Raw genomic sequence first — 14,557 nt, forward strand, 5'->3', positions numbered from 1 at the left:
CTTTCCTCCTAGGTGATGAAGGATGCTTTATGTTATGTTTTTTTAACTTTTCCTGTGATTCTTTTTTAGTCGGCTATATAGTCTCGTCTTTTAACAGAACCAAACAAGAGAAGAAACTTAGGGATTGTGTAGAAGGAAAAAAAATATTCAAATTAAAATAGAGAGAAAAAGGTACGAAACCCACATATATTTTTAAAAAATTCTTCTCATTTCTTCCCCATTTCAACACAACCAAACCACCCTTTATTCGCTTATCAATTTCTTTCTCTGCTCATTTACTTACATCAAACACCGTTTTAACTGTTGAGCTGCGTAGATAATTTTTTTAATAATGTTGTGAATAAAAGTTAATTTTTAACTTAAGAACGAATACTAAAATTACTATTTTAAGTTTTTAAAATCTTTAAAAAATCATTAATCCAGTATATTAATCAACTCAAATGTATAAACATCAATATTACAATACATGGAAAATTGTAAGCCAAAGCCTACATTCGCAGACAACGAACTTGTGGCGCTAGTATTATCGGGTAAAGATATTTTATATTTCGAAGTACTTGTCCGAGATCAAGAACTTCTAAACTTGTATATTACTAAAATTAAAATTAAAATAAAAATAGAATACATGGCATTATAAATGTTTAAACAAATGGCAGGAACGCTTCAACAATGGCTTCAAATAGCCAAAAGTTTAATATATACAAAACCAGAAGAAAGGGAAAAAGGAAGCGAGAAAGCTAGGGGTTTTCCCCTTTCACGATTGATTTCGTTTCTATAAAAAAAAATGTCATGATTGATTATTGATGACCCGACACGAAGGTACCATTTTATGCAGCATATTGGTCCCTTTGAAACTTACCATCTGATGGCAGTTCTTTCTATAGTTGGTGAGCTGCAGCACAAGATGAAAAACAAAATAGTGTTATGACAAAAATGCAGATTGCTAAGTTATCTGCCACAGTAACCTAGTAAGAGCTAACCCGCAAAAATGCTGGACTGAAAAGAAGGCCAAAAATTTTAACATAGCTACCACATCAAAAGTACTTAAATGCAGAATACATACCTCATCTGGATTCATCTTGCTAAACCCAAATTTATCAGTCCATATTGATTCTGCTTCTTCTGCAGCTGGCAGTACAAGATTCTTCACATTCAAGAAAGCCAGCAGCCTCTCGATGCAGGAGAAGAGTGTTTGGAAGTAGCCCTGCTCAGATCAAACAAATACAATTATAATTTATAATTAATGCACTATAAAAACAGCTGTAAGTGATCATAATATACATCAATCAATGGAAATTCTAGAGTGCAGAAAATTTGAAATAAAGAAAAGAATAAGTTGCAAGCAAGGAAGACAACCAGAAGAACACTACAGCCTATTACCTTTCCATGGTTCCCATTACTCGTTGCAACTAAAGGGAGTTCAGCAACATCTGAGCCAAAAATTCTAAGCATGCCCGCAGATACCACAGATGAACTTCCACATCCAAAAAACAAACTGTAAGAAGTACTGTAAACATTAAAGAAAGTTAAATACAGAAAACCACTTCTTACTTGACTATTAGTAATGCACAATACATTCCTCCAAACTCCTGACCTCGCACATTCCTCCTGTATGTGGATGGAACTTTAATTGAGACGAAGAAAAGAGAGAAGATAAAGACAAAAAAAGGTTTAAAAGGAGTTTCTAACCCATAAACCATGGCTGGAATAAGGTCACGTCCACTAGCTGCATCAACTATAGGATTAAAGCATTCCTGAAACAAGCAGGGGAGCCTCGTCTCAATCAATCCAATTATTAATGTATTAAATGATTGAAGATGGTTTCCCAAGGGATAAAACAGAAAAGTGCCACCAATAGACTGAAATTGTAACAAATTTCACAAAAGCAATACTTAATGCAAAGCGCACATAATATATGCAGAACTTGTATACAAGTTGAAATGAAAGAAATAGAGTTCAAGGACTTTCTTTTCCAGGTGGGTCTCAGTCCCCACAAAATAGCTTCCTGAGTTGAATGGTGGGAAATGGGATCATCTGATCACATGCCGATCCTACAGCTAAAAGGCCATACAAACCCACCAATCATACCAAAACGACTGTAAAATTGTGCAAGCTCACTAGGAAGATTGCAATTTTGACTGTTGCGGGCATGATAAAACCAGCCCTTGCACAAAAACATGAACGGCATCACTAAAAAAAATGGCGAAGCTCAAACCAGAGGAGGAGGCATGACAGAAATCAACTAAAAAAACCTTATCCCACTTGGCATATGACAGAAATCACAGACAAAAATTCACATATCACCAGTGGTGACTGCACAGTGATGACCACTTTGTCAAAACAAGACCTGATACTCTATGCATCACAGGGACGTGTGAACACCATGGTAGTGTAACAGCACCAGAGATGTGGAATCCCCGTTATTGGATACTCTGTTCAATGTTTTCCTAAAAATGGTACATATACATACATACATACATATATATATATATATATAGCAGTTTTAAATCATATAATTCAACCACAATCAGCATCAGGCTGTGATTGGAGACCACTTGGAGCACAACACATAACAGTGTAAGGTGAAGCTTAACTGAGAAAAGGAAGGACAGTAACAAAAAATAAGGAGGTAAAACACCAAAGCAGCTCCATCATTTGTTAGGGAACAAACAAGGAAAACTACCTCTATAAAATTAAGTAGAACAAAAAATTATTATTGATAAATTCAGAAGGGTAAGCAGTAATTACATGAAAGATTGAAACAGCCTCCAAAAGCAATGGTCTAGTTTCAGGAGAAGCAATTTTGCCATTAAGAAGCCTCCATCTTACATCAATGATGGGTTCTAATCCTTTTTCCTCTTGCTTCTTCTTTATAACACCCAAGAGAGATTCAGGGAGTCTCTCAGCCCCCTTAACCAAAAGATTCTCCAAAGTAGAGTGTATTCTTGTGCAATCATTGCAACAAAGCCAATTACCTTCTGGCAGTTCCTGTAATTAATTTGACACATATGATGCCCAACAGGCAAAAGAGAAGTTGGACTCAAAAGTAATATATCCTTATATAAAGACATGACAAGAACAGCATACCTTTAAATATGCCATCTTGTGATCCCTCAAACAACCAACATGATATTCCTTTTCACACTGCAACAAAAGCAAAAGGGGCAAACAAAAAGCTAGCTCAATAAAACTAAGAAATAGAAACTTAATATTGCACCTATGATTATAGAGGCCTTGTAGAGAACATCAAAATCAAAACTGGATCAGAATGCATACCTGATCGCAGAGTATTATTGTGCGTGGACCAAACCCAGATCTGCTGAAATCAACACCCCTACATGAACAAAATTTTATCTTTATATTGTATAGCTCGGTGCAATCATGAATATACAATATTGGTTTTCATTAACTTGAACATCAGAACATATCCGCATGGTGGCAATTGCCAGTTTCAGGTAGAATGTTAGATGACAGCTAAGTCTATAAAATGTATTTTAATCTTTACAATGAATTTGTTACCTGCATAAAGCACAGCTACTAAGATCAGCTTCAATGTCTTTGACTATGCGAATGCATCTATTGGCAATCTGTTCAATAGGATCAACTCCTTCAACCCTTCCAGCTGCCACAGCATTGGCGTTGTGCGCCACAAACTTTTCTCTCTGGAACATGTTTTGGCAAAATTGGCAGTACCAGTCACCACGTGGAATACTTGATAGAGCTGCACATTCTGTACATTTTCAAACATAGGACAATAACAGTTTGCTTAGAAGATGACTATCTCATAATTTACCCAACAAAGCATATATTCCTCATGCTGCATCCATTCAGAAAATCTTGAAACAAAATTAAGACATCAAAAACAGAAGTTTCAGCTATTTCTATATTAAATAAAAGATAATACCATTTAAAAAGACATGCAAAATATAATAGTTCATACAAATCTTTCCTAAAAGCAAGGTGAGAGTACAAATTTGATTAGACAAACAATCTCATTCATAAAATATATACAAAATAAGTTCAACGGAAAAGACGCTGCTAACTTGTAAGCTTTTAGATAACAAATCTAGTATAACACAACTATTAACTTTACCCAAGCAGGAAAAAAATATATAAGTACGGCCAAAAATAGATAAATAAGAATTTCTCTAATTCCTTATCTTTTGTTATTTTTGCAAAGAGTTATAGAAGACGCAAGTGCTGAATTACAAAATGGCGTCTTACATTTTAGGTAACCTATGAATTATAATCATGATCATCATGGTCACTTAAAGTCTTCTGTTGTCCAAGAACCTAACATATTATCATCTTAGGCAGTGTTTTTCTTAACTCGGTTTGGTGATCAACCCAGTCAAGGTCCAGGTCAACCAAATAACATATTTGTATATTAATGAGCACAAATAAGTGCATACTAACCTATCACGGAGTATGACTAACATATAACTGGTGCAGTAGTTGCTATCACCTGAATTAACTGTGGTGCACTAAACATTTTGCAAAACTGATTCAAATCATAAAACTGGCACAGGTTTAACCTTGATTATAGCCAGTTTAGGTCGGTATCTGGCCTAATAGGCTACTTGGACCAGTTACCTAACTGATTCATCAAGTAATTTCGTTTGAACAACCATATAGTAATGAAAGGATATAATAATAGTGGGGAAGAAAGATGATTCCACTCTTCAAACAATTGTAGCAAATAGATAATTTGTCCAACAAGGTTTTTTGTAATGTATATCTGACCTTTATGAAATGCTCTTGGGCATCCATCACAAAGCAATAGATTACCACCATCCCAACAAACAATGCATAGATCATCATTGTCCTTTGCAGAGTATTTTCTATCTTTTGAGAGAGATATTGCCAACTCATGGAGAGACACCCCATTTGACGTGTAAATGTATGCATAACTGGCCAACATTATCGTACTTACATTAAAATCTATATCCATAATCAAAAAGCAGTTTAATATCCCTCTCATCAACTCCCAAGGAAGAAAATGACTCACGGTTTCTTGCGAGAAGCCCAGCCTGCATGGACCTCAAACTGTGAAGGGCTGATCTGCACAACATTTAATACATTGAAACCAAATTATACTTACAGATTCTTAAGGAATACCTACAAATATACGAGTGTAAGGAGCAATACCTCAGTGTTGCAGCATCGACAAACAATTCCAGAGCCCATTTTGAAACCTTCAAGCAATTTCTGTCAACCAAATGTGACTGTTAACATAATAATAGACATACAATGACCTGTACACAATACGCACACAAAAACAACCTGTCCACGAGCATAATAAGCTACTTCAGTTCCATCAGGCAATCCATTTTCTTCAAAAACTAACTTATGCAATCGCTGATCCCTTGAGAAGAAGACATAGGATTAACAAAATGATTGTCATCAGCAACGAGTAATAAAACAATGCGGCCAGATAAATACACAAAAATGAAAGGGTTGTAGGGAACTAACTTCTTAGTTATCCTCCATTGACTCTTATTAGATTTCAAATTTAAAGTTTTTTTGGGGGACTTCAACTTTACTGACAGCGACCTGGTAATAAGTAATAACAGTTGATTATAATAAAGAGGGAAAAAAAATTGGCTGTAACAATTCACCCACAACCATATTATCCTAAATACATCAAGAGTGACAAAATATGAAGGTAGATACAAACTTCTTTTTCATCTTCAACAAATTTTTCTTCCGGGGTAGAACAGCCACAGAAGCATTCTTGGAAGTATTTGAACAGATAATCCTTTTTGATGCCCTTAATAACAGAGTTGGCAGAATGTAAGTTCAGAGAGAGAGAGAGAGAAAGAGAAGACCACATAACAATTATCAAAGAATTCATGGAATCTATGAAGTTTCAAACTATGTAACAACATAGGCCATTGGATACGCGAAAAACACCATGCAAAAATATGTAAGAAATACAGGACAGATGAAATAGATATGAATACCAACTTTGTTCTTTTCTTCCTGTGTCTCTTAACTTGTGAAGAGACAGACAGCTCAGAAGTACTGGATGGGTTGGAAAGAACCACTGGTCTAGGGGACCTGAAATATTGTTATAAAATGGTAAAAGAACGTATAAAATTAGAGGGAGCAGGGGAAGAGATAGAAGACATGTCATTGTGCCTTCCACGTGGCTTCAAGTTTCAAGTTTCAACATTTTGAACCTAGCCTTGATTTCCATTAAACTGACATTATGTTATTTCATATGAATCATATGATTATATTCCTGGCCCCAGCTTAACAAAATTAAGCTATTACTATTGTCTACAAACTTTAAATCGCAACCTTGTTTAGACAAAAGCAATTGATGTATATTCACATGTCATAACCATTGTGTGCTCAGTGACCCACACTAACATGATAAAAACTCGAATACTGGGTGCTGGAATCATACATGTACTGGTTACTGGTTAAGTAAATTCAATTTTAATCATTAAAAAGAGAAAAAAAAAAAAACTTAAATATCTTTCTAGTCTGTCAAATTTGGGTCAAGTTCATTTTTTGTCCCCCAAATTAAAAAAGTGGTTTTTTTTTTGTCCTCATAATTTGAAAATAGTCCACTTTAATCCTTAATTTACAATTATTTTGTCCCTGGTTACGACTAAAACTGGGTTATTTTCAAATTAAGGGAATAAAAAATCACTTCTAAATTTGGGGGTCCAAAAGCAAACTTGGCCCAAATTTGAGAGACCAAAAAGATATTTAAGCCAAAAGGCTTACCAAGTTGATAGATGAGAAGGAAAAAAATAAAATGTTTCACTTTTCTGTATTAACCTACTTAAAAAGAGCCGATTAAACAATCAAAACTCGATTATATCTAGAATTTCATCATGATGCAGGTCCTCAAACATGAGTATAACTAACAACTCAAGTAGAAGAAATGAGTACCTAACTCTTTTGCCAACTACGTTATTTGAACTTTCTTCAGACTTCCTTGATTCCACACAAGAACGGCATATAGGCCCCACTCTTTCCACAAACGAAGAAGGGAAACATCCTATGGGGAAAATAATAATACTAACAGTAAGCACTGAATGAAAACAAAAAAGGGGAGGGGGGGGGGGGGGGGGGGGGGGGGGGGACTCAATTGCATTTTCCCTTGATTTTTGCAAATAAAAATATGATCTGCTTGACACTCTGGCCAACAAAAAACTGATGACTTTGGATAACAGAAGCAAACCTCACCTTTGCACCTTTTACATGTAAAGTATCTTTCTTCATGTGGAGAACAAACAAAATTTTGAACTGTCACCTCCAAAGTATGCAGGGTAGCTCCCCTGCATGCTCTCAACAGATCAAGCAGGCTCTTCCCATTTTCGAGGCAAATATACTGCGCAGCTCTCCTATATTGTTTGCAAGCATGGATCTCGAATTGGGAAGGTGGAATAACCTACATAAAAATAATAATTTAATATTCGGCAAGGCAGTCCAAGACCAAAGAAACAATTGGGTATGTAAAGACAGAATCGTAACTCACCCTGCGTCCATTGCATAGACAGCACGAGCACAATATTCCCCCATCTCTAATCACACCTCGTAATCCCGAAGCCTACAATAATAACATATCAAACTATCGGGCTCTAAACATCATGGGCAAACAAAATACTAAAGCAAGCAACTCTCTTTCAAACAGAGTACCGAGCACCAGCTAGAAGGATAATTAGGAAATAATTTCACAGGTTCGAATTCTTAGATGCTCAAAAGGCTAGATATAATAATACTAATAGTCGTGTCCTACTTTTAACTACATTTATAACGTTATGAATTATGACTAAATTGGTAAATGCCTCACTCTAACTGCAGCTAACAAGTCCTCCTAAGTCCTAACTATAAAAAGGTTATTGACTCTTAACGCTTCTCATAAGTCCTAAATCCTGATGGCTCATTTAATTAACTAGATACTCACTCAATAAGTCCTAAATTACTCAATTACTATTTTTTAAAAATAAATAAATAAGACGTGGCACAAACTTTTTTTGGTTGGGGAGGAGGATATCCCGACTCTACCAGACCTAGAATCAGTCACTAATTCAATTGGTCCAATAACGTGTGTGAACTGTTATGAAGCTACTGATTGCATCTGATATCTGACATTCATGCTACAACACCATGTTAGTGACGTGGCACAGTTTGTCTATTACCAAGTAAAAAATGAGTTTACCTTCAATTTAAAATACATGTTGATATCGTTCAAAAGACTATCCAAATTCGATTCTATTCGAAAATAATTCTTAGTCATACTTTATTTATTTTAGAGCCAAATTCCAAATTACTCATGTCCTTTCCCCGGTGATCCGAAGGTTTAAGACCCAAAAAAAAATGCATGCAAATATTTCCCACTAAAATTGATAGCTAACATGCAATATTACTATATATATATATATATATATATATATATATATATTCTAATAATTTTATTTTCCAGAATGTAATGTTCTTCATTCACGCAGATAATATCAAAACGAACGAACCTTCTTAATGCCGCCCATGTAAACCACGGAAACGCCATCAAGAAAACCTGTATCAAAGAGCTTTTTCACAGTCATAGGCTTCCTGTTGACCACAATCTTCTTCGACATCTTCAACTCCATCTTATTCCTCGGAGCTCCCAATGCACCGTTGATTCCGCTTCCGCCATTCGCAACTACTTGTTCCGTCTCACTCACAACCATCTGATCACAACACTCAACCTTCGCTTCCAACGCCGATCGCCGGCTCCGCTTGCGCGTCCTCGCAACCACCTCTGTGGACTCATTTTTCAGCTTCTCACACTCTCCGTTCTCCGTTTTAACTTCAACCTCGGCGTTATCCTTCAATTCCGCGTGTTCTGAAAAACCGTTGCACGAATCCAGTGACCTCTTGGCGCGAGTGTAGACAATGTAACCATTCACCACCGAAACTTTCCGAGGCTGATCCGTCGAAACGGCCGCGTATTCCGTCTCCGGCTTCACGGCGGCGTCCATGAACGGCTAAATCTGCGAGAAATTGAGATGAGACCTAAGCAACGGAGAGGGGAATTGAATTGAGCAAACGACCGTAATTGAACATGAGAATCAGCGTAGGGGTTTTGGTTTTGATTGGATTGGAAGAAAAAGGGGGCGAGGAAGGAAAAAAAGGTTTCACTGGCACTGGTTTCACTCAATCAGTGAGGCACAGAGAGAGAGAGAGAGTGAGAGAGAGAGAGAGATAACGTCGTAGAAGATGAGATTTGAAGAAAGGGGAGAATGGCAGATCCGTAAATAAAATTCATCAATTTAAAACGAAGTCTTTTCAATTGACAGAAATGCCCCCCGTCACTTCACAAAAATTGAACTAATTATTAAATTTAAAATTAAAATGGAGAAGTATATTTAAAATGAATAAAAAAATAAAAATACTTAATATATAAGATTAAGATAAAATAGGTCGCTTAATGAGGAAGAGAATTACTTAAAACACTTCCATTCAAATTTATAATAGAAGTCTAGATTAAATAAATAAAATTTCAGTAATTTTTTATATCAAATAAACCAAGAATATTTATTTGATAAACTTATCAAGTGTGGTTTTAAAAATCTTACACAAAGATCAAAAAAATATTTTAATCATAAAGAAGTATAATTTTATTTATTTGGAACTGAAGAAGTAGTCATAGGTTAAGTTTCAAGTAGAAAGGGAACGCACTCAAAGATTGCTTAAGTATGTCACGAAAAAACACCGTTTGATGACCTAATATCACAGTTCCCATAAAAAGGAAGTAACTATGTGTTAGTGGTGGATCCGATATCTTCCCTTTTAAGTTTAAGTCACACAAATGGCTTGAGGTTTACGTATGCTTGAACTATTTTGTGTCTAACAAATACTAGTAGTATTTTGTCAGTTTAATTATCGATTTGATTTTGTATTTACGGTGAATATTCACTTTAGTTTCTATATTTTGCAAGCGGTGACAATTTTATTCCTGTATCATGAAAATAATTGATTTTAGTTTACAAAAGTATAAATATATCAACAATTTAATCTAACCAACAAGTTATTTTTGTTTTTGTTAACGTTGATTATATATGTAACATATCATTGCTGGCGTAGCAAAATTACATGTGCGAGGGGCATTTTACATTAGACAAAGGTATTTTTTAACTAAAATGTCATTAAAACTTTTTTAACTTTTGATTTCAAAAGTTTTAAAACTAGCCGCTATTTTGAAAAGAAATTTATTCTTCATGGTTTCGTGCTAATGCATTCTTTTGCAACGATATTTTGGTCCTCAACAAATATAATTTCATAATAAAATGGTTCGTGATAATTAACCTCCATAACATAAGTTCGTATAAAAAATTAATTTGAAGTCCACTACGATGAATAGCTATGGAGATAGTCAAAAAAAAGAAATAGCTATGGAGACAGAGGCATTAAAACAGTTAGGTAAACAAAGTTTTATGAATAATTTATGTGATCTTATTATTAAAGTAAATTCATATTCATACTAATTTACATTTGAGGTTATTTAAACAAATCCAATTGAAAAGTTTTACACACAATTTTAAGCAAGCATTTGGAAGCCCAAATGATTGGAAACATGTTATTATTGGCTCTATAAAATTGTTCTTAGTATTTATTAGTCAAGAATAATTATCAAAATATTCTTAAGCATTTCACCTCACATACCACTCTTTTTCATTTCTTTTATCTTTTCCTCTTTTTCTTTCTTAGTTTATTCATTATTTTCCTCTCTCTTCCCTCTTGCATCCACGTTGTTGAATGTATTTTTTTTTTCATTTTTGTAAACAGAACAAAATCATAATTTTATTGTACATTTTTATACAACATAATGGAATTGTGATTTTTTTGTGTTATAGTTTTTATTACAATGGAATCATGATTCAAATTCACATCCCAAGAAACATAATAGAATCATGATTTCGTTATGTTACACAAATTTTAACACAATGAAATCACGATTTCTTGAATAACAAAACTTGTTACATAACAGAATCGCGGTTCTGTTGAAATGCAAATTATTCAATAACCAATTTTTTGTGTTGATTGTATAAGTCAATGGATTGAAATACATATATATTTGATGAAGTTACAATGCCACCTAGATGGAAAAAATATAGATGATGAAAGTCAAGATTTCTTTTACCAATCCTTCCTTTTATATGGAGTCGAGCCTAATAATATTGATATGGGGATGATGATGATGAAAATATAGGCGGTGATGACACTAATATGCATTCACAACCTAACTATCCTAACTTTTCTAGTTATTTCATGACTTTCCACATAGGAGTCTCACGCTAGCTACATCTTCTCTTATTGCAATTGGATTTATCAATGGAAATCACTTTGTGCAAGTATACATTATTCACTAAAGATATTATTTACTTTTGTAAATTAATATTGATTTATTCGCTAACTCCTACTTTTATATGATAATGCAACTTTTTAAGGGATAATTGTCTCTTGTCTCCTATTGTATCACACTGGAGAAGATATTGCACACCCGAAGCTTGTTCATGGCAAAAACCTTACATGAAACGCATTTAAGCTTTCAACTCAATACAATTTCAATCAGTTAGAGAATCTCAATATGTTATAAGCATTTTTAAGGATCGAAATAATTTTAAACATTCGATGATATGCATCTCCATATGTAATAGATATTTCAATGAAATTTTGTCTAATACATAAGTTTTTTTCTCTCTATGTGACCATAAGAAAAACAAAAAAAAAATGTACAATGGAAGTGTGATTTTGTTGTACTTTTTTATAGAAAAAATTGTAAATAATTCCATGATGAACATATTTGTTCAATTTTCTACAAAAAAAATGCAAATATGTTCATCATTCGTATGATTCATACGGATTATGTAATTCGTATGAGTTAATTCGTATGACTCATACAAACGGATTACGTGATCCGTAAATATTTTTTTAAAAAAAATTAATAAATTAATTTTTTTAATAGAAAATATTTTTTATTTATAAAAAATATACAGATTAAATAATTCATATGAGTTATATCAAAATTAATTGTAATAAAAATTATTATTTAAATTTACATGCGCATTAAATATACATTAGAAATTTGTAGTGTTATATATAGCAACATTCTTTATTTTATAACATAATTAGATTATTAGCTTAGTTTGTTAAAATATTGTGCTAATAACTTGAAAGTTACAAGTTTGACTCCTGCTTGAGCCAGATTGAGCCTCATACAGATCAGTTAATTTGTATGAGACTTACAGATTAGCTGATCTGTATCCCTTTTATGGAAAGGCAAAATGGGAAAATCGCAAAATTGTTGGGTGTATCAACAATTTTGCTAGGTGCAGGTAGCAATGCCCAAAACATTTCGGTCCAAGTTCACCAGAAGTCCAGAACTATATCCTATATGAACATATATCATCCAACCCACCCATTGGCCATTCTAATTTCAGCTTAATTAATTATCATTTAAATACGTCTAATGGGTACGTAGTACAAATATTAAAATTCTGTAGCAATTAAGAAGTCTCGAATCAAACACTGTAAGTACGTCTTGGAAATTAAACTATCAATCCAGATAGATTGCATGCTAGGAGTAAAATTACTGAGCAATCCTAATATAACCTCTATGTTAAGTAAGTTTAGATAATCCGTCATTATTTATAATAAATTTTGTTACTTAAATTTCCTTAAATTAGAAATTAACTTGCAAAATTCAGGTAAGGTTTACCACAAGTTATTGGTTCAAGTAATATGGGATTTGATTTATTTAAGTAAGATCTTGATTTAAATTTATGAATAAAAAAATATGATTGAATGAAGAGAATCCTATTAAAAGTGATTAATTAGATTTTCAATAAAGATTAATTATCACAAAATTGATAAATATTTTGTATCAATAATATGGTTAAAAAGAGGTTGATAATGTTCAATAGGGAGATTAAAAAGAGAGAAAAATAAAAGGAGGATTTTTTTTTAAAAAAAGTTATTTAATATTTATATATGAAAATAAAAAAATGAAAAATTATATTTTTAAACAAATTATGGACATGCCGTATAACTCATTCGGTAATTCCTATGTAATAAGAAGTCATCTCACACTAATTTTTGTGAAGAGAATGGGAAATTGAAAGAAGAGGAGAATAAAAATAAGAGAGGGAGAGAGAAACCGACACGTGGTGGCAAGTTCCAACATGCAAATAAAATCGGCAGGTTAATTAAAATCTGCAGATTAATCAATATTACTCAAAAATAAGATACGCTTGAAATTTTGAAACTGCTATTTTGCCTTATTTCCTAGGAAGTTGCAAAACACGTTTACCACACTAGATAGTGGAGAGCTGCTTTAGCTTAAAAAAAAACACCATATACCCATTGCAGAAGTTAGTAGCATTATTATGTCCAATTTTAGACTAAAATGTAAGAACTAAGAAGCAAAATAACTTACCCAAGTGAACACAACAACATACTGTGACAACAGTTCTCTAAAAACCAACATTTATTGGCTGCCTATTATACTATATATTAGGCAGCATCATATCATACATATTGATACTTGATAGTGTACATATATATATATATATATATATATATATATATATATATATATATAATGCAATTCTAATTTAAACACAAAGTACAAGATAACAAAGAGTACAATTAATAGTACATAGTATAGGGATATTACATATATATTGCCAAAGTTCCCCTGAGAACTTGATTCACACACAAAGTGAAGTGAGTTCGAGGAATTGGAAAATGCCAAAGGATGGAAGTTGCCCTTTTGAAGAGAATTCGCCCTTAAGAAAAAGAACGGTTCATTCCCAGCAATCTTTCAACTTATTACATAATATTCATGCTCCACCATGATTGAACCAAAAGGAAACACCGACAAAAATGCACCATATGCATCTCCACCACCTCCACTGCCACAGAGGCAGCGAGGGCTATTATTCGAGAAGGGGTGCAGTTTGGAGAGGGTTCGAGAATGAATGTTGGATTGGGTGTTATAGAATGAATTGAAAGTGTGAGATGACTTATGTATATAATAGCTATACAGTCTAGCTAGTGTGGGGGGGTGACTTTTTGTCAAAGGTAACATAAACAAAACAGAAAAGGGTGAAATGGAGATTCTCAATTGAGCATCTTCCAAAGCATATGCCACTGCCACCTCCATTGCTCTCCACATCTGATATACACTTTTCCGTAAGGCATCATACGTATTTTCTTTTTGGCGACACACGATGGACCGTTTTCCAAAACTGATCTAGTTGGTATATATAGTATCCCACTATCCCCTAAGCTTTCTCTTAACTATAGCTACTTGAGCAGTTGAGCTATCGGTTCCTTGTTACCTAAACTACCTACCATATATAGTATCCTTTCTCCTTTCCCAGTTCATCACTCTAGTTACATTTGTTACCTAGCTATAATGCCTAACTTACCTTTATAATAATTATGAGCAGGGAAAACACGGTTACAAAATTCAGATAGATTTACCATATGTTTGTATTCTAGTTGAAGTTGTGGTAGTATGCATTTTGATGCAATCCTACCCTGCAAAGGC

At 33.7% G+C, this 14,557-nt stretch overlaps 1 protein-coding gene across 1 annotated transcript; it reads right to left on the bottom strand.

Annotated features, from left to right (window-relative positions):
• Positions 1–605: 605 nt before the first annotated feature.
• Positions 606–9,244, bottom strand: LOC100802562 (increased DNA methylation 1). The gene is made up of 20 exons (XM_006604536.4): positions 8,490–9,244; positions 7,496–7,567; positions 7,204–7,408; positions 6,907–7,015; positions 5,968–6,060; positions 5,678–5,770; positions 5,473–5,553; positions 5,284–5,365; positions 5,149–5,208; positions 5,009–5,061; positions 4,744–4,910; positions 3,520–3,730; positions 3,277–3,334; positions 3,088–3,144; positions 2,749–2,988; positions 1,690–1,754; positions 1,552–1,608; positions 1,381–1,474; positions 1,064–1,204; positions 606–892 (listed from the first exon to the last, which is right to left on the bottom strand). Exons 1-20 carry the CDS (start codon positions 8,979–8,981, stop codon positions 788–790), a joined length of 2,535 nt encoding a protein of 844 aa, XP_006604599.1. The 5' UTR covers positions 8,982–9,244; the 3' UTR covers positions 606–787.
• Positions 9,245–14,557: the final 5,313 nt, after the last annotated feature.

The sequence above is a fragment of the Glycine max genome, chromosome 19 (genome assembly GCF_000004515.6).
Source record: "Glycine max cultivar Williams 82 chromosome 19, Glycine_max_v4.0, whole genome shotgun sequence".
In the NCBI taxonomy this organism is placed as follows: Eukaryota; Viridiplantae; Streptophyta; class Magnoliopsida; order Fabales; family Fabaceae; genus Glycine; species Glycine max.

What these genes read in the sequence shown, in the direction of transcription:
- LOC100802562 (XM_006604536.4), bottom strand. Translation starts at nt 8,981, where the DNA reads ATGGACGCCGCCGTGAAGCCGGAGACGGAATACGCGGCCGTTTCGACG. An exon ending in ACAAGATGGCATATTTAAAG is followed by an intron (nt 2,989 to 3,087) that starts GTATGCTGTTCT and finishes AATTAATTACAG; the next exon opens with GAACTGCCAGAAGGTAATTG. An exon ending in GTAATGGGAACCATGGAAAG is followed by an intron (nt 1,205 to 1,380) that starts GTAATAGGCTGT and finishes TGATCTGAGCAG; the next exon opens with GGCTACTTCCAAACACTCTT.